General features: G+C 37.7%; 1 protein-coding gene across 25 annotated transcripts in view; it reads left to right on the forward strand.

Moving 5' to 3' along the window:
* Positions 1 to 19,335, forward strand: part of Phldb2 (pleckstrin homology like domain family B member 2) — a 218,144-nt gene that overhangs the window by 153,713 nt on the left and 45,096 nt on the right. For all 25 annotated transcript variants that reach the window (XM_020156247.2, XM_074073079.1, XM_074073083.1 and 22 more), the window contains 3 exons: positions 6,369 to 6,752; positions 11,553 to 11,696; positions 12,714 to 12,851. In XM_020156247.2, coding sequence (XP_020011836.2) covers positions 6,369 to 6,752; positions 11,553 to 11,696; positions 12,714 to 12,851 — 666 coding nt within the window. The remainder of the gene's footprint in view (positions 1 to 6,368; positions 6,753 to 11,552; positions 11,697 to 12,713; positions 12,852 to 19,335) is intronic.

Consider the following 19,335-nt stretch of genomic DNA (forward strand, 5'->3'; position numbering starts at 1 on the left):
TCTCCACATGACACTTCCCTCACTTCTGACACCACCTGTAGGGTTAGGAGTCCCCCAGACCACCCTCAGAATGGATAATTCACTAGAAGGACTTAGAACTCATTGAAAGCTATTATTGACGCAGTAACAGCTTATTATAGGGAAAGAGTACAGATAGAGATCAGTCAAAGGAAGAGGTACACAGGGCAGAGTCAAGAAGTTTCCAAAGGTGACAGTTTCATTGTCTTCTCCTGCTGAAGTCAGGATGCATTACACTACCAGCATGGGGCATTGGTGTGTGATAGCACGCGCACACACCAGGGATTCTAGTGCCCAGAGTTTGTATTGAGACAATCATACAGGCATGATTGGTTGATTAATTTACCCTGTTCATCTCAGTCTCCTGGTGGAATGATATCCCATGACCACTGGTCTTTTGGAAGGGCCACCCCAACCCTAGGATTATCATCTACTGCCATCCCTTCCCTAAACAAAGACACTCCAATTCAGTGTGACATACATTGTGTTCCAAAGCCAGTGGCAAAGGCCAGGCTTCTCTTTGGACAAAGCCAAATTCTTTATTTGAAAGCCAAATCTTTAACTGAGATTTCTTTAGTAGGATTCTTGAGTCCCTCCTTTATGAGTATTGGGCATTTTTCTGTCTAAAATTAAGCACAATTTATCAATCACGATGGGTTTCTGGAGGGAAAAAATAATAAAATATGTCTCAGAGGTTTAAACTAACATAGATCTAGCATGGACTGATTGAGGCCTCTGCTTCATACTTTCTCATTTGGGACCTGCTCCATGTGGAGGATTGCTCTGCCATTGCAAAGCAAGGCATATAATGAATCATGCGCAAGCTGCTCTTATAGGAGTTCACTCAGTGCTTCTCACATTTCATCGGCCAGTGAAGTCTGAGGATCATGTCTATTTTGGGGCTGAAGAAAAGCCATTTTCTCATGCCCAGAAAGAAGTAATTATAATAGCCTGTTACTAGCCCCAAGGGATCTATCTTTAAAAACAAGTATACCCACATCCAAGATTTCCAGCCATTGCTCCTTTTTCCTCCTGACTGTCCTATCTAATTGATATCAGCATGTGTCATGGAATCCTGGAAATTCTGCATACTTGCTATCAGCTCTACATCTTCTCAATCTGCCACGCAGTCACTCAGGTTTGTGACTTTTGCTGGTGTACCCTATGAATTTATTCTAAAAAGTTACTTGGTACTGTTGGGTTCCCTTGGAGTTCTGATATAAATAGGAAGCTGTTGGCCTATTTCTATGCATCCCTCATCCCTCACCACCCCCATCTCCACTCCAGAAACCCCCTCTCTCTAGCTACATTCTAGCTACTGATCTCTGAACATGTCATGATATTTTTCAGTTCTGTACCCTTGCTGTGGATCTTTCACAGAAATGCTCTGTCCACCCACTGTCCCAATACACTACACAGACTCATTATTTACATGTGAGAAGTCAAATTTCTCTTCTGTAATTTTTATGCATTGCTTCCCCATATGTGAATTCTTTGGTTTTCTGTAAACCTGTGTAATCACTGTTTCTGAAGTGAATCACTTATTTATGTCATCTGTTAAAGATTTGAAGGTAGAAATGCTGCACATTTTCATCTAGATATCCCTAGTACAATATTAGGCAGTGATAATTTAATAGAAATTTGTGGAACTGAAGTTTATGGAGACATTGAATCCTTAGGGTTAAAAGAAAAGAGAAGTAAAGTCATATTTAAAAGTCACAATAGGTCTTTTAAAAAGACGAGACAACCTCTTTTTCAATGGAATCATATGTAACCAGGTGGCTTTCTGCATAACTTAATTATGCAAGACATTTGCAGTCATAAGGTCTAGACCAGCTGATGTTGGTTACGTGGGGACTGGATGGATTTAGGAGTCCGATGTTATCCCCACCACGCCTCCCATGTAAGAGTGTGAAGCTGAGGTAGGGCAATGTCAATACATTGCTCTAAAGAAGAAAGAAAACTCTGAGGTCAAAAAAAATCTATTCTGAACTCCTTTTCTTTCTTCCTTTCTTCCTTCTTTCTTTTCTCCTTCTCTCTCTTTCTTTCCTTTTTTTTTAAACCAACCTCTAAGGGGAAAAATTATGCACCCAATTTCCCAGGTATTTTTCTAAGATCTTACATCCCCTTTAAAGCCTCCTTTGATATTTGTAGAATATTAAGATGAAGAAAGGGGAAATGGGAAGGAAGGAGAAAAACATTTTAAATAATTAATTCAAAGTGACTTACTTTCTAAATCCTAGAACCAGTGTTTTGGGCCATTTAGGTAAATAGCCTCCAGACTGGTGAGCTTTTTAAGAAAATGAATGGTAGGTTACTGATTTGGAAAACTGGGTAAGATTTGGGGATTATAAAGAAGGCAGCTCTATGCTTAACTCAACTAGCAAAAATGCTTTGTCTTCCTTATTATGCTTATGTCATTTCTTCAACAAAATTAGTGATAAGGGCAGAACAGGACCTGCCTGGAACTGAGGGGGGAGGGGAGCAAGGTGGAGAAATGACCCAAACAATGTATGTACATGTGAATAAATGAAAAAAAAAAAGAAGAAGAGTTTAGTAACAAGGTCAGTGTAACTGAGGACATAGATCATAGCATTCACCATTGAAGGCCATTTTCCTTCACATTGTCATTCCTCCTTCCTCCTCTGCACCCAGGGGTAGAGGTAACCAGTATTCTGATGTTGATATATATTCTTCTGAACAATATTCTAAACATTTGCTATCAATGTATATGATCATCAAACTACACTATACATGTACATATATTCACTTAAATGAATGTGTGAATATTAGATAAATAGAATTTATATACCTTGATAAGTCTCTTATTTAAAATTTACTTTTAATTAAAATCAGTAGTATCTTAGTGCTCATATCCTTCTACTACTTGATTTCACTCACTTCATGTGCAAGTGATGATTCATTTGGATAAGATTTGCTAATGAAATCTCTTGTGCAAGATATTCTACTGTATGTGCCACATCTCATCTATTAATGTACTGATGGAAATAAAAAAAACCATGGTACCAATTTATTTACATCTTCCATGCTTGGTGCTGCTTGCCTTTATTAAATGTCAGCAAACAAATTTGAAATGAAATCTTGGTGTTTTAGTTTACATTGTTAAAAATTGTTGCCTATAATCTCAGCTGCTCAAGAGACAGAGACAGGAAGATTGTGGTTTGACAATCTTTTGTTTTGACTAACAAAAGTTATTGAGATCTTATCTCAAAAATAAGCCAGGTTTGGTGGTGCACACTTCTAATCTTAGCTACTCAGGAGGTGCAAGTACAGGATCTCTGTCCAAAACTGGAATAGAAAAAAATCAGGAGACCCTATCTGAAAAATAAACTAAAAGCTAAAGGATTAAGGGATAGAGCACTTGTTTAGCAAGCTTGAGGCACTGAGTTCCATCCTCAGTACTACGAAAATAAATAATTGGACAAATAAATTAAAAAAATAAAAATAAAGAGGGCCGCTCCTTGGCCTTGTAAGTTGTCAGGCAAAGCTTGAAAGAAAATTGAGTTTTAGGAGTGATAGGGGCTGAGCATCTCAGTGCCAGGACCAATCCAGTTTGCCCTTGATATTCTGGCATGATTATTAAGAGTGCCCTCTTTGATTCTCAGAGTTCTGGCTTGGAAAGGGTGCCCTGACTTTGGATCATATAGAACTGGAGGATACTGGCATGATGCTAAGAAGAAACCAGACAGCAGAATGAAGAGGGCTGAAAGGGAGAATGATCTAGTAAAGTAAATTTCCATTCAGAGCTTTCCTTAAAAAGGCCTCTTGAGTGCTTCCTGAAATGCCTTGCAGACTTTCTTCTGATGTAGTTCTCCATATAAGTTTATTTTTCTTTGTTGTCGCTTATATGGGGTCAGTGTGTCTTGACACAGCCTGCATTTCTTTGAGGCTGGTGGGCAGGAGTGCTGCATGCATGTGTGAATCAAGCTTGGACAAATTGGCTGTGAATGGGGTGTTAAGAATAGAGAGAGACACACACCAGTAGACCAAACTTCCTGTGAGCACGCCTTTGAATACTGCATTTCAATGCCTGAAATAGCATTCATCTTAAGGCTGGGTCATTTATTCTCTCTGGAATTAAGCAATAGCACTGGCAGCAAAAGAAACTATTTTGGGAAAGAGATGTGGGAGGAATTTCGCTATGTATTCCAGTCTAGGCAGAAGTACCTTTCATTCTTTTGAAACGATCTCATAGGAGCCTTGATAAATGAAAATTGATAATTTTCAGATAATTCCAAATGTAATTAATGTCAAGGCTGATGTCTGCATATTATAATCCAAAAGATTGTTAAGACTGAGTTTAGATGTTTCAACTTAATTACCTAAATAGCAGAAAGAGATGAGAGATCTCAAATTGAAGATTAGCCTCTAATACAGATGCTGGAAGAAAGGGTAAAATAAATTTTATACCTTGTAGGTTGCTTTTGTAAATTCCCATGTAGACTTTCCTTTATTGTTGGAGAAGTTCAAAATAAGGTAATGAAGGCTGCATCCCCTACTCCCTCCTTATAAAGCCGAGGTGGGTAGGGCTTGGCAGCTGGTGACAGCTGCAGAGATAAATAAGCACCAGGGTTCCTGTGGATGGAAGGTTGCAGAAGAGCCTGGGGCCAAGGCTGCAGAGCTATGAGTGCCCACCCTGGAAGAAGCCATGAGGACTGAGCTGCAGCTGGAGCCCAGAAGTTCAGCCAGTGAAAGGGAGGTGGGAGTTGGGAGCTACTTCAGTGGACTTTTTCATCATGTCATTGTTCCTATTGGGGGAGGGAGTACTTTACAGGGCAGAATGTCAGATCTACCTTAAGTGACTTCTAACTTGTTTAATTAAAGTATTTCACAGAAACAAGGAAATTATATTAGTCTGTTAGTATTTGACTTTTCTGCTTGTTACTATCTCAACTAATAAAAGAACTCACTGAATTTTGGCTTTACATATTGGTGCAACTGCAATGAAAACAATCCAGTGCTGCTTAATCTCTTCCTATCTTATTACTGATCAGCAGTTTAGAAAGTATTTTTTCTGTGGAGGGCTTTTGAAGTCTCTTCAATGTGGTAAGTGGAATCACAACAGATGGTCTTTATTTTGGTTCTTTTTTCACTTTAACATTGGAATTAACAGGAAGGATAAAGATGTTGAGGTTCCCCACCCCAAACAATACTGACTAGGCTCATGAGAAATAGTTTGTAAATTACTTCCTGTTGTTCACAGATATGTTATTAATTTACTTAAGTTAAAATTATAAATGTCTTCATGCTTTGCACGGGGAGTCTGATGCGGAGTCAGTTATGGAAACATTAGACATCAATGGCTAATATATTGATTTTTTTCAGCAAGTGAACTATCATTTTACTTTCTAGCTAAATGAGTCAAATGGTCTCAAATTAATGCTCTCAAATTTTGAGCTACATTAATGTCTTTCTACTACTATTTTTTTGTTTTTTGACCGTACTGGGGTTTGAACTCAGAGCCTCCCACTTGCTAGGCAGGTGCTCTACCACTTGAGCCACTTCACCAGACCACAGGAAGTGTTTTTTTATTTTAGTGCAACATTTGTACTTTTTAAAAATAATTTTAATTATTCATATGAGAAACTCATGATAAAGACCTGTATATGATGACCAGGCATAAAAAGTTTTGAAAAGTTTGAAATACTTTTAAGAAAAAAATGAAAGAAAGAAAGGAAGAAAGAAAGAAAGAAAGAAAGACATAGATATTGCCTTTCAAATGAAAAGACATTTAAGTACCTTTTTTCTCTTTGTGTCAAAAAACAGAATAATTTTTTTTAGGAAATTACTGAATTAACTTTAAGCACATGTGTCAAGTCTGTAGTGATGAAAGAGCTGGATGTTGAAGGTAGGTAAGTAGAAGGTAGGGGAAAGGATGGATAAGAAATGGAGGTTTACAAGTCTTTGAAGTGTTTGCAACTTGATAAATCAAGAAAAGTCCTACTGAATGCCGCAATGTGTTAGGCGAACTTGGGATATACAGAAAACAGGACCACCAGAATTGAGTGGAAGAAAATCAGACATTGCGAACAGTTTCATCTGGACCCTTAAAATGCATCCATAAAAGATGATGGTAGCCTGGCATGGTGGTCCAAGCCTGTGATTTCAGCACTAGGGAAGTTGAGGCAGGAGGATCTTGAGTTTGAGGCCAGCCTAGGTCATAGAGTGAGACTCTGTTCTCCATCTCCTCCCCCAAAATGGTGGGAAATCCTCAGCAGCCAAGTATCTGTGGTTGATCCACGGAATGAGATCACTAGTCTCTTCAGTCCTGCTATTTATTTGGTGTCTCCATTCTCATACTCTCTGACCTTGCCCTCTCTGTGCTCTAGGAGAGACAGCGCCTGGAGACCATCCTCAGTCTCTGTGCTGAGTACACAAAGCCTGACAGCTGCTTGTCGACAGGCACCACAGTGGCAGATGTGCAGAAAATCAACAAGGAGCTTGAGAAACTGCAGCTCTCTGATGAGGAATCAGTGTTTGAAGATGCGCTGGTGTGCCCTGACACAAGATACAGGTGCCACCGGAAGAGCTCTCTGCATGATGCCGACTTGGCAGGCTTCGGAAGCCTCAGTCCCGGCAGTGCCAGCTTCCTCACCTCCAGGAGCATCAGGAATGATGAACCGCTCCGTGACCTTTCCAGGAACCCCCTACAGCACCCTTCCACCTTTCTGAAGGCATCCAGCGAGTCCTCTTATTTAAGCATCCTACCAAAGGTAATACTGAGGAGCAAAGAAAAGGATTTCCATCTGACCCAGGGCTCTGCATGTGCTTTGACTAGAGATTTTATCATGGTAATTTTTCTGAATGTTTTCAGTGAAGCTGCAATTAGCAGACCAAAGTGCAGCAAATTACTGTGTTTACTATAAAGAAACAAACTTGCACTGAAAAAAGAGAAGTATCAAACAGCAGAAACTTTCTCTTCTCTCTGCCTCCCACCCAGCTGTACAATTGAGAAGTAAACATAAATAGTTAAGTGTCTTACCTGCCTAATCCTAATCCTTTCTGTGCACAGAAACATATGCATGCAATACACACACACACACACACACACACACACAAAGTGTCTTGGGAACCACACACAGATCTACCTGTCCTTCTAAACACAGACCAGAATTCTGTTGTTTGGAAGTACCATGCAAGTTGTTTCTAGTTTTTTGTAGATGAAATCCATATGCAGCCATTATTTTATGATACATTTTTTCACACTTGTGCAAATGTATCTGTAGGCTTACTTACTAAAAGTGGAATTGCTAGGTTAAAAACTTTGTATATTATTCATTTGAATCAATATATCCAAATTATGTTGGCTCTGAAGCCTGGATTTCCATATGACACTTTCACAATAGTTTGTGAGCACAACTTTGTTCATGCACCTACCAAGGCTGCATGTTGTCACAAACTTTTAATGTGCTGGAGAATGACTCAAATGGTGGAGAACCTGCAGACCAAGCGCAAAGCCTTAAATTCAAGCCCCAGTACTTAAAAAATAAATTCAATTTGCCAAGCTGACAGGTGTTTTAAATTTGTCTTTAATCATGCATAAAATAGGGCATCTTTTCACATCTTTAAATATTACTTGTAATTTTTGACCCATTTTTTAAAAAATGATTTATTTGCCTTGTGTTTTACTGAGTCGTAAGAGTTGTAAGCAAATTGATCTTTTATCATGAGGTGTCCTTTCAGTTACTTTATTGATGGTATTTTTTGGGCATATGAGAATTTAATATTTATTTATAGGTACAAGTTTTACTTAGTCTTCTAGTTGTGTGTTGGTTTAACAATGTCTTTCAAATTTGAGAATTTCTTAAATGGGTTCAAGGACATTCTTTTGATGTTATTTTTCCACACAGGTTAAGAATTTTATCCTATGGAAAAAAAAAATTCCCATGTCTTTTCTACAAAGGATTTGAAGGCACTTGCAATAAAAGATATAAATTTTATTACATTAAAATTAAAATGCCAAAATAAGAGGAAAAAGCTGGTACCACAATTATAAGGTGAATTTATTTATTTAAGAATAAATAGGATTTATTAATTAATTTAAGTAATTATTACCTTGAGTTCAACTCTGAGATTCTTGGCAATTATGACCACAGAATAATAACAACAATAAAAAAATACATTAGTTAATTTTCATTATAAAAGAAAGACACATACTGATTCTGAGAAAAAACACTGTGCTAAATTCTGGCAATAATTTATTACACATAGCATTTTTTCAGGGAGTTTGTGCCTTTGTTTTTTCCTAGTCAGATGTCCTTATTTTACTGAGATTTTCCATCACACACACTGGAACTCTGCACTAATAAATAAGTGTTGTCTATGGGTCACTTCTTTCTTCTAATGGCTTTATTCACCTTGCTAGCTCTCGGTGGAGAGAAATTCTGAATAGGACATATCTCTACTGCTAGAAAGTTTAAAGTGTTTAGAAATTAGGATGTGAAGGAGGAGAACTGGGAGGAATCAAAAGTTTTCCAGTACTCAGGAAAAGTAAATGACCCATTTGAAAATTTGTGATATTTTCATCAGCCTTTGGACTTTCTTAGAAATCTGTGACTTCATTTCGATCTTAATTTTTTCACATTTTTTTCCTTTATGGAGGTCTTCCATTTGTTAAAAACATTGAGCTATGTGCTGTCTCTCAAGACTATCTTTTGGGAGTCTGATTTCCTCTTGGAGAAGGCTTTGGACAAGAAAGCTGTTGCTGTCTAAACAAGCAGATCCTGGCAGATGTAGAATAGGAGGCCTCTGAAGCTTAGAGCAACATCCATTGTCACAGGAAACACAGTTTGTGCACCATTTAGTCCCAGGAAACATCAAGGGTGCCTCCGGTTACCACGCAGCAGTTTAGAGTTCAAATGAGAGGGTGAAGAGTTCTAAGGAATAAAAGTTTTCACTTAGTACTTTTCAAAGACAGGCATACATTAACTCAAGAAGAGATAAAAGGCTCAAACAAAGATCTCCTGACCATTTGTTTTGTATGCTTTTCTTCTCCCACTGGATTATTTACTTAACAAAGTATAATATTTGTGATTAGTCAATTTGGGGATAAGTGGGGGAGAGAGGAATGTGAAGAACACTCTAAAATTTATTTTACTAACAAAGATTTTAGTGACGTTTTGGAAACCTGAGATTTACTAGTCTGGAACTTGTTTACCCAACACTTAAAGATGCACACAACCTTGGGAGTATGCTAATTTTAATCAGCTTTTGTGAACCTAAAGGGTAGCTCCCTCTACAGTGAAAAGCCCTGCACCCTTTTCTTTGGTTGCAAGATGGCTGGAAGAAGAGAGCTAAAAAAGGGGGGGATAGGGGAGATGAAGGGAGAGGCGGACGCAAAATGTTTTGTCCCTAACTTCTCTCCTCTTTCTCTTTGTGGATCAAGTTACTTCAAAGACTGCATATTTGAGGATGCACATACATGTTTAATGTGCTTATTGAAACATGCCGCTCTATCAGTGGACTTCTAGCCATTACTATAAAAAAAAAGTCTCAGGGGTATTAAAATGAAGGGCTTTATGTTCAAAATTTCACTTTCTCTGTCACCATGAAACCAAAGCTATTTAGTGGTTGCCACTCTTTCACTTCCTATTGGTTTTCTTTAGTTGACTAACTAATGAGATTATAATATTTATCACCCCTTTCTGTCATTTTATGCAAAATATTCAGTTTTTGGAATGCCTCTTGAAGCTTTTCCTTCATATATATAACAAAAACTCACAAGCATTTATTGCTATGCACAGCCTCTTAGCTATTGTGATAAACTTTCTAATTGAGTTTTGCAGATCTTTACCTCTTTCTTACCTATAAAGTTGACAGCTTTTCAGATTGGTCAGTAATTGTTGCTTTTCTTAATGCTTTGCTTCCACCAGTGAGATATTTTTAGATCATGTTGGAAGTAGAAACCTAAGTAATGTTGACCAACAGGATACTGGCCTTCGAGAGCCTTTCCTGCTGGGGTTACTGGTCAGTGATTTGGAATGCCATTCACGGTTGTAGCCATTCTTCCTGGCTTAAAACAAGTGCCTGAGTATTAAGACAATGACCATCATTGTTTGTGATAGAAAGGTCAGCAGTTGTTTTATTACTTGGGAAGATATTGGATTTAAGATGACAATTAAAAAACTAAATGTCATTGCTTGCAAGACCTACATACCTTTGTTGGAACCAACTTGACGGACTGAATTCTCAATCATTTAATCTCCATAAGAACCTGTAAAGCAGGATAAAGAATATGAATAAACAATACTGAATATGACATGATATTTTCTTAAAGTTATTATCAGAATTGATAAATAAATTAAACGAATCTAGTGAGGTTTACTAAATTTCAATTTTTTTTGGCGGGGGTAACCTGAATATTCTTTTTAGCTATTAGTGGATAATCTTTAGTAATTTGCTTAAGTGGGCAGCCATTTTCAATTTTAAATTGTAGAATTGGCTAATTATTTAGACAATTATTATTCACTCATCAAAATTCACTTCTTTCTCAAAGACAGATAAAAATTAAATAAATACTATGCCAGTATTGGCATCTCTTGCCTTAGAGAAAGTCTAGTCTCTACCAGATTATACACAAGGTAGCTAACCTGAAATTCTAGAGTAAAGAGCCTATTTTCCATTTACTACATACTGTTTTAAAACAATTTGCAGTCATATTTGGGCTGTGTGCATGATCTACAGTGTTCCTTTCTTCCATGAGCATTTGTTATCAAATGTTTAAGACTACAAGTATATCCTCTGCCACTTAATCTGTTTGTTTACTTTCTCATTCATTGCCAAGAACTTGGGCTTTCCATGAAACAAATGGTGAACAGTGTCTTATTTTCAGTCACAAAGCCCACTTGCCCTGTCAGTGTCTGAAACATCATATAGGAAGAACTTCTATAGGACAGACAGTAAATAGTACAACTCACACAAAAAGTAAAAAACTAGTAATATTGAATACACAGTTTTAAATTATTTGGGGGGTCATTATGAATGTGATGTTCTCTTGTTTTTCCACCTTGTATTGAAAACAAATTATACAAACATGAATGCTCATTTGCAGGTAGCCTTAGCAGGGAGGTCCAACTGTCTGGCTAGAGATTCAAGAGGCTTTTGTAGAGCTTTGTGGAACTTGTGATGAAGGTAGCAGCATGCCTAGGAGGTCCATGGAGGAAGATGTCAAAAATCCTGTCACCATTTTAGTACCCTGCATTATGAATTCTATAACCTTTTTTAACAAAGAAGTTATTCAGTCTGTATATACCACAGCGTCCTCTTAACCTCGTAGTGCTTTTAGCTTTAATAGGATTTGAACTTGTGAACTGAGATTGGTTTATTTGAGCTTTGCTAGACCATAGCTGCTAAGAGTGTGTGGCAAATGCACCATTGTTTCACCAAACAGCCACAGGGATGCTTTTTGCATTGTCATGGACGTGGACACTGTGAATCACCAGCCTGAAGCTAGCTTCTAAGTCAAATGGAGACATTCTAGAACGGAACTATCAATACCCATTTCTGTGTTGCAGACCCCCGAGGATATAAGTGAAGAACAGAGGACTCAGGAGTTGGCCGCAATGGAAGACTCATGGATAATAATTCTGAACAACCTTGAGGAGCTTGAACAAAAAATCAAAGATATAAATGACCAGATGGATGAATCTTCCAGAGAGGTAAAACATGTGTTCACTTTTTCCCTCATCCTTTCTATTTTCCGTTTAGCTTAAGGATATTTCTGATCATTAGGGCACAAGTCTTGGGGGCCAAATACATAGAGGTCAACACAGAAAAACATTTACTCAATGGGTACCACGTGTAGAGTGAAAATACCCTGTTTTACTTTCTTTTTGTCCTTTTTTTTAGTCAGATGAGATAAACATCTGAGGCCATCTTTAATGTGCTTTATGTGTAGACAAATTTGTTTTTACTAACCCTATATATTCTTTCTGATCACAGGTTCGATTAGCTCAAACCCAAGGAACATTTTCTGGGAATGCATACTCTGAGTTGGATATTCTGTTGGCACTGTGGAGGTGTTCATGCATGAATTAAACAGAAACCCAGCATCCTAGCAATTTGCAAAACAGCAGAAACATATTCAATAACTATAATACAAGATAATTACAGTTTTTATGTTACCTCCATGAAAGTGAGAGGCAGCATGTATTCAGACTAGCGGGAATCTACATGTCTATACTCACAGATGGTGCCAATAGTCCAGTAGGTGGCTAGGGGACTGTTCACCTGTCATCTTGTGCACAGACCCTGGAAACCCCTCCTGCTGGCATTGCTAAGAATGCAGAACTCATGTGCTGGGCTGGGATAACTTTCACTCAAACAAAGGACAAAGAAAGGCATGGCTGCTCACAGTGTAGTTTGTGCTTGTGCTTGAATCTAAGCAAATGGGCAAAATATCTTTGAGAACTAAGCAGAAAAAGGGGTTGTAGTAGAAAAGTTAAGTAATAAGATAAATAGTTTCCTTAGCAAACAACACATTCTGGACTCTCCAGCTTTCTTCGACAGGAGTCTTGAGTCTCACACAGGCTTTCTGGACTGCTCTGGACGTCCTACGATCTGTCTGATTCAGTAGGATTTTTTGAAAGTTTTAACTGTTAAACATGTACTTCTATCGGGGCAGTTGAAATGTTCTTGAAGGGGAAATGCTTCTGAGATTTGTTTTGTGTCCTTAGTTGGATATGGAATGTGCTCTTTTGGATGGAGAGCAGCAATCTGAGACAACTGAACTTATGAAGGAGAAGGAGATTTTGGATCATCTTAACAGGAAAATAGCAGAACTGGAAAAGAACATTGTTGGTGAAAAGACCAAGGTAAAAAAAAAAAAATATATATATATATATATAAATGTGATTTTTATGAGTAAAACTGTGGTGTCCCAATTGTTTGAATTTAAGTGTTAAATGAAATTATCATACTTTTGGTTTTATGTGTCATGCTCCTGGAGAAAGTATCACTAAAGAAAAGTCCTAGGATTATGTGTTGTCACAAAGAACTAACAGGGATTTAGTAGAGGATGCTAAGAGCTGTTATTTCTCGACAGTTTGTCCTATTTGAGATGAATGAGTTGCTTCCCCACCCTGTCAGTCTTTCTGCTTTTCTAATTCCACTGTTTTTTTTTTTAAGTTTTGTTGGTTTTTTTTTTCCTTTTTTGAGAATACTGAACTTCCTCAGCATTGGTGCCCTGCAGGTTGGCTAAGGCATGTTCAAATGGTGCTGCCTCATTTCTTTTTATTTTTCTCTTTATTACAAAAATGAATGGTACCCATTCATCTCACCAGCCTTGCCTTGCTGCTGCCTCCAATGCAAGCGCCCTGCTCTTCGAAAAATGTGTTGAAGTTTTCAGAGGTTCCCACACACTGCCAAGTGAAAACCAAGAGCCACAGGTGACACTTGACTTGGATGAGGTCTTGTTATACATTTCAGGCCACACCTGAATGTTAACTGATGCTGTGTCTACCAGGGAAAGTATGGAAAATTAGTTGCAGAGTTTAGAACTCAGGGTGTTGGTTTGTTTGCTTGTGAGTTTGCCCCCTCTGAGAAATACTTTATATTCTTTTTCCATTATAATTTAGTTACAGCTGAACTACATTTAAAGATAAAATTAAAAATCATACAGACTAGAATTAAAACTAAAATTCCAATTTGGGAAAACAAAAAGCAAATGAGCTTGAATACATTCTTTGCTTCCCATCCTGTTCTCTACTAAGCTGAGAAAAAGAAAAATGTTTCAGTTTGAGAAAGTTCTAGTGGTCATATGTGGAATTTATGCTGGATGGGACTTCCTTTTTAGGCTGATATTTGTTTGAGACCTGTAAATAAAGGCATTTGATCTTGGTGCCAAAGAATGAGCTCAAAATGATATCATCAGAAATGAAAATCAAATTAAAACTTACACTTCTTTTTCTTGGTTGCTTATGTGTCAAAATTAAACCACACAATTTTTCATATTAAACTTTATGTATGTTCATTTTATTTCCATCCTTTGAAATAGTAAAGAATCCATTTCAGGAAGGGGTATATTTTTTCTGTAGAAGCTCACAAGCAATTCAGAGAATTGAAGGTTTAATTCTGAAGTGGAGGAGGATTGTTAATGGCTTATGTTTTTCAAAGACTCTTCATTGGTATAGCTAGGAGCTTTTGTTGGAGGTATCAGATGTCTTGTTTTGGTACTTAATTAGTATTTTAATATTAAGTAAGTGCTAATTAAGCAATACTGTAGTAATTTTGTCTGAAATAAGAGAAAGCTTGTAGAACACAGGAGTTAGGTACAATGTTCCCTGTGAATCCTCTGTCTTATTCACCCCTGTAGCTGTCTTTGTACATCTTACTATGGTACAGTCTACAAATTCTGCTTGTCTGTCATTCACATCAGATTCTGCACAAAAGTGAAGCAAGCTGAACAAAATGCTAAATTTGACTTCCCAGGGAAAGCTGTGCTATGTTCTCCAGACCTAAGGGAAAATTGGAACTCCAAGAAGATGGGCAGAAACAAGCAAGGAAGCCATCTCCATCACTTCTATTATTGTTTTGAGAGTCTATGCAAGGAAAAGGGATTGCAGGGGCTAGAAGTTTAGGACCAGATCATGCATCTAGAGGATTAGTTAATCTTGACAGGTGGAATTATTGTCTGTCATCACATGGAGTGAAAAATGTCAGAAAACTGGCTTTGGGTGAGGAACCCCAGCAGAAGATGAGAGGGGTAGAAACAAAGACTGGGCTAAATGATGTGACTACATATTCTTGACAAGCAAACTTAAATACAGATCCAACACTGCTCAGCAGCATTGTTACGTTTCTCAAATAAACTTGCTGTGCCATTTATGATGCAGCTATTTCATACTTACACTCTGTTCAAATCTCTGGTCCATTTGCCTCCTACTGATTCAGATATGACCTTACCATCTGCTTCAGTGAGCAATTGGATGCATCCAGTCTTCTTGCAACTCAGAAAGCTTCTCCTCTCATCAAAGACCAGTGGTTGTGGATATACATACTGTCATCCCATCCCATCTTCTCAAGTCTTCTGCCCTTCTGTTCAAACCCTGCCAATTTACTGGATCTTTACTGTCAGCATACCACCAGTATTATTTTTAAAACTATTATCATTTTAGAAAGCTACTCCTTTATTTCTCTTGTCTTCATCATACTTTTCAAACCATTTTATCAATGTACTGTGTCACTTCATTTCCAAATTAACCTTTTTCTCCATTCCAGTTGGCTTAGACTCTACTACTCCATCAGTTTTCTCCTTTTAAGATTCCTAAGAACCTCATGCCTTCTAGTTCACAGGGTGCTTTTTGGTGTCTTGTGATCACATTCCTGAACAGCATTCAACACAAAGGACACTTTTCTTTGCTCTGGTTCTTCCTCACTTGTCCCTCACCTTTGCCCCTATTGATCTTGCTCTTCTTATTTTCTTTCTTCATTTTTGTCTCTCTAATATTTATCTCTGATCTGAACACAGTTCTCTTATATTCTCATGTTTTTTTCAATACCCAGGGCTTCACATAACTTGCATATGGTGGTGACTATCATACTATCATATGTATACCTACAACCCTTTTCTGAATTTCTGACTCACATGCTGTAACCCACCTGACATCTTCACTCAGATATTTCATAGGTGCTTCCAACTGGACATGTCCATTACTGAGCTCTTGATCTTATCCTTCTCTTTGCCTTTCCCAACAACACTGTCCACTCCATCATCCTCCAGTTTTCCCAGTCCAGAAGATTTCATTTCTGCCCATCTGTCTGTTCAGGTAGAAACCTGGACACTTCTTTCTCCATCACCTGACTACCAAAGTACTTCTTAATCACTTTAATGTCTCTGCATCTTTGTGAGTAGCATTCTCTTCAAAAATCTCTTCCTAATCCCTTTTTTGACTTTTATCCCTTCAATCCATTCTCTTCACAGTAGCCATAATAATTTGGAAAAAAAAATAAAAATTAGATCATAGAAATCTCTTAGATTTAAATAGAATACACTGGAATGTAACACTCTGGTTGGTGTCACCTTTTACTTCATATAAATCTAAATTCCTTACTGTAATTTTTCACAAGCCTTTCTGTTACCACCCTCCTCATACCACTCTCATCATGACCTATCTTTCTATTTGGTCTAAGCTCGATCCTCTACCCCACATCTTCCCTATTAGGTACTTTTCAGGTACTGTTTCCCCTGCCTGGAATTCCCTTCCCCATATTCCATGACTTCTTGTTTCTATCTTTCAGTGTTCAAGTTCACTGTCAGTTTTCCAGAAAAGTCTTCTCAGACCTTTCTAGTCCAGATTCCGTTGTCTCTGTTGTTCTTTTTACATGTCATATTTTATAATTTACATTTGTTTTTGGGTTATTGGGTATTTATCTACCTCTTTGCTTGGTGAAATAGAGGAAGGCACTGTGTCCACTGTTCTTCCAGCTTACAGTACAAGCCAACACACTCCCCAGTATGCTTTGGGAATGTTGTCCTTGGATTCTCTTGCTGACAGCTTGTCCAGGCTGGGCATTATGGGAAGCACTGAGCCAGACACCTGTCAAAGAGCTCTGTGTAGCCAAGCTTCAGGACAGCTGGGATGGGCTGCCCAAGCGCACATGCCAGCAGGCCTATAATCACACTGCTAATCAAGCCAGAGTGTAAGACAGGAGGAAGTGCCCTTTGCCCTTTTGGATCACATTTCCCTTCCCTTACACCTGTTGCTGTGGTCAGATAAAAACTATGAAATGAGAAAAGCAAAACCTGAAAAGATATCCCCATTGGGTAAGCTCCAGTTCAGATGTTGTTAGTATATCCTGTAATCCTGCTCTAGTATCTTGCAGACAAGTCTGGAGGTGTAAGAAAAATGTTTAGTAACAGCTCAAAGTTCAAATCTTGGTGTGAAATTATTGATAGCATTTCCTTATCTCTTGATACTGGTGTTTCTTATTATTTCTTTTGCTTGATTTGGGAACTATCATTTCATTTTACATATTTAGTATAAATTAAAACATGTTATACCTAATTGCTATTTATTATGTGTCATTAAATAAAATGTGAGCTTTGGGCATACTTATACAGACGGGATAAAATATAGACAATGATACTATTATATAGTTGGTTCCCTGGACTGGTCTTTTACTGAAATTAGGGAACCATGGTCCAGATCATCAATAAGTTTGTTTCCTTGTGACCTTAAGTTTAATGCCACTTACCTTTTATAGCCACTGTAAGGACAGATAAACCTCAAGCAAATATGAGAATCTGACTTGAACATGAACTCAAAAGGAATGTTTATTTGGCGAAGCACTAATTAAAGAGACTATAACATTTTTACATTAAGTTAAGCGAAGAGACTGCCAAGTGAAAGCAGAGGGAACTGTTACCTTGGTGAAAGAGTAGGGAGGCTGCTAGCATCATGAAGCCCAGTTTGTGCCAAAGCCTGGTTGTGAATCTTCCACTCCCTCCCTACCTAGAAGGCAAAGCACCATTTGGGGTAACTGCTAAGAAAGTACGGACATGTGCATCTGTTTATGTAGGTTTTTTTTTTTTTTTATCTTTATCTCTTTCTGACTATTTTAAAAGCTCAGAACTAAGAATACTTTTACCATTTTCACAATTCTAGATTATCTGTGTTTCAACTTGGCTGAAATAAAATAAGACAGCTAAGGAAATGTTCCACTTCAGTACTTTGGATGAAGTCTACCCATTACCCAGATAGGAGTCATAAAACTCAAACCATCCTTTCCTTTAAGACAAATACTTTGTGTCTTCACATGGATACATTGTGATACTTTGCACTTTGTTTCCATCCTGGCCTACACAGTGATATAGCTAAGTGCTTACCTGTGAACTGAAATCTAAATCACTCCATACAACATATTCCTGAATGAAATCTGAAATTCTTTGACTTCCTAGTTCTTTTTAAATAGGCATATGTTATTGTATATTAAGTGGTTAAATTTTTTTCCTCATTATTGCATTGCCAAAGTACCTGTTCCTTCCTCCCTATCTTTCCTTCAGAGCCAGGGGAAGAACACAAGCCTGGTCCAGATTCTTTAGCAAAGTGTTAATGCCTCCTGAGTGCAGAGCACTTGCCAGGTCACAGTCAGGGTTCCGAAGGAACCCAGCCCTTCCGTGTCTCTTTCTTACATTTCAAAGTTAGCTCCCTGGCTAGAGGAAGTGGAACTATATCGTGGGATTTGGGGATTAAATCAACAGAATTTCAGATGGGGGTTAATTTTTTTTTTTCTGGTGGTTGCTTGATTATGCAAATTCTCCATGTTCTGATTTGCCATGTGTTTTAATACACTAAGCACTCATTAATTGTGTAATTAAAATGTCAAAGTCAAAAGAAAAAACCCTCAGAAAGAAGTATAAGAATGTTTTCCGTTAGAGGCAGATTCAGCAGTCACCATTTGTTGAAACAAGTCTATAGTCTTACTCTGCAGTTCCAAAATCTGAAAAGTTTTTTGGGAAAGTGTCCTTTGTAAAGTTGAATATCCATAAATGTAGCTACACAAATAGCATTTTTTATTGGAGAATACTGCACCCCCCCCACTTGAAATGCCATGTAATATCTCTTTCTGAACTGCATACAATTCACAATATTCTGAAATCTGAAATACTTCTGGCCTTAAATAGTATCCAAAATACTATTGGTATTGGTATTTGTATTGGTCATGGTGTACCCAAAATTATCAAAATGAATACATTAAACATGTACGGGTTTGTTTTGTATGCCAATTATTATTCAATAAAGGTGTTTTCAAAAGAATTTCAGGGTTAGGGGTGTAACTCAGTGATAGAGCATCTGCCTTGTGTACTCAAGGCCTGGAGTTCAATCCCCAGCACTGAAAAAAAATTTTTTTCAGGTAAATGATTATGGATCTAAAAAGTTGACTAATCTATGAACCCTTGAGGATGCCTGACTCCAAAACAATCCCACAGGTTTTAGGAACTAAAAGAAAGTGATTCTTAGCCTATATGAAAAGGACTTTAACACACTACTGCATCAATTCCAAATGAGAGCTTCATGACATGTCCTCAGGGGGTTGTCAGAAATTAGCAAATAAAGGTATAAGAAGCTCAGTTATGTCTGAATTTCAGGTAAGCAGAATACTTTTTAATGCATTTAAGTTCCAGGCAATATTTGGAACATACTTACAGTAAATAATCAGTTATTGCTCATCAAAATTCAAATTTAACTGGGTGTCCTTCATTTAACTAATAGACCTAAAGCTAACAAATTAGACAACTTTTCAGGGTAACCTTGAATCATCTGTTGATTGAGTATTGCAGGTTTAGATGTGGTAAAA

The sequence above is a fragment of the Castor canadensis genome, chromosome 5 (assembly GCF_047511655.1).
Source record: "Castor canadensis chromosome 5, mCasCan1.hap1v2, whole genome shotgun sequence".
Lineage (NCBI taxonomy): Eukaryota > Metazoa > Chordata > Mammalia > Rodentia > Castoridae > Castor > Castor canadensis.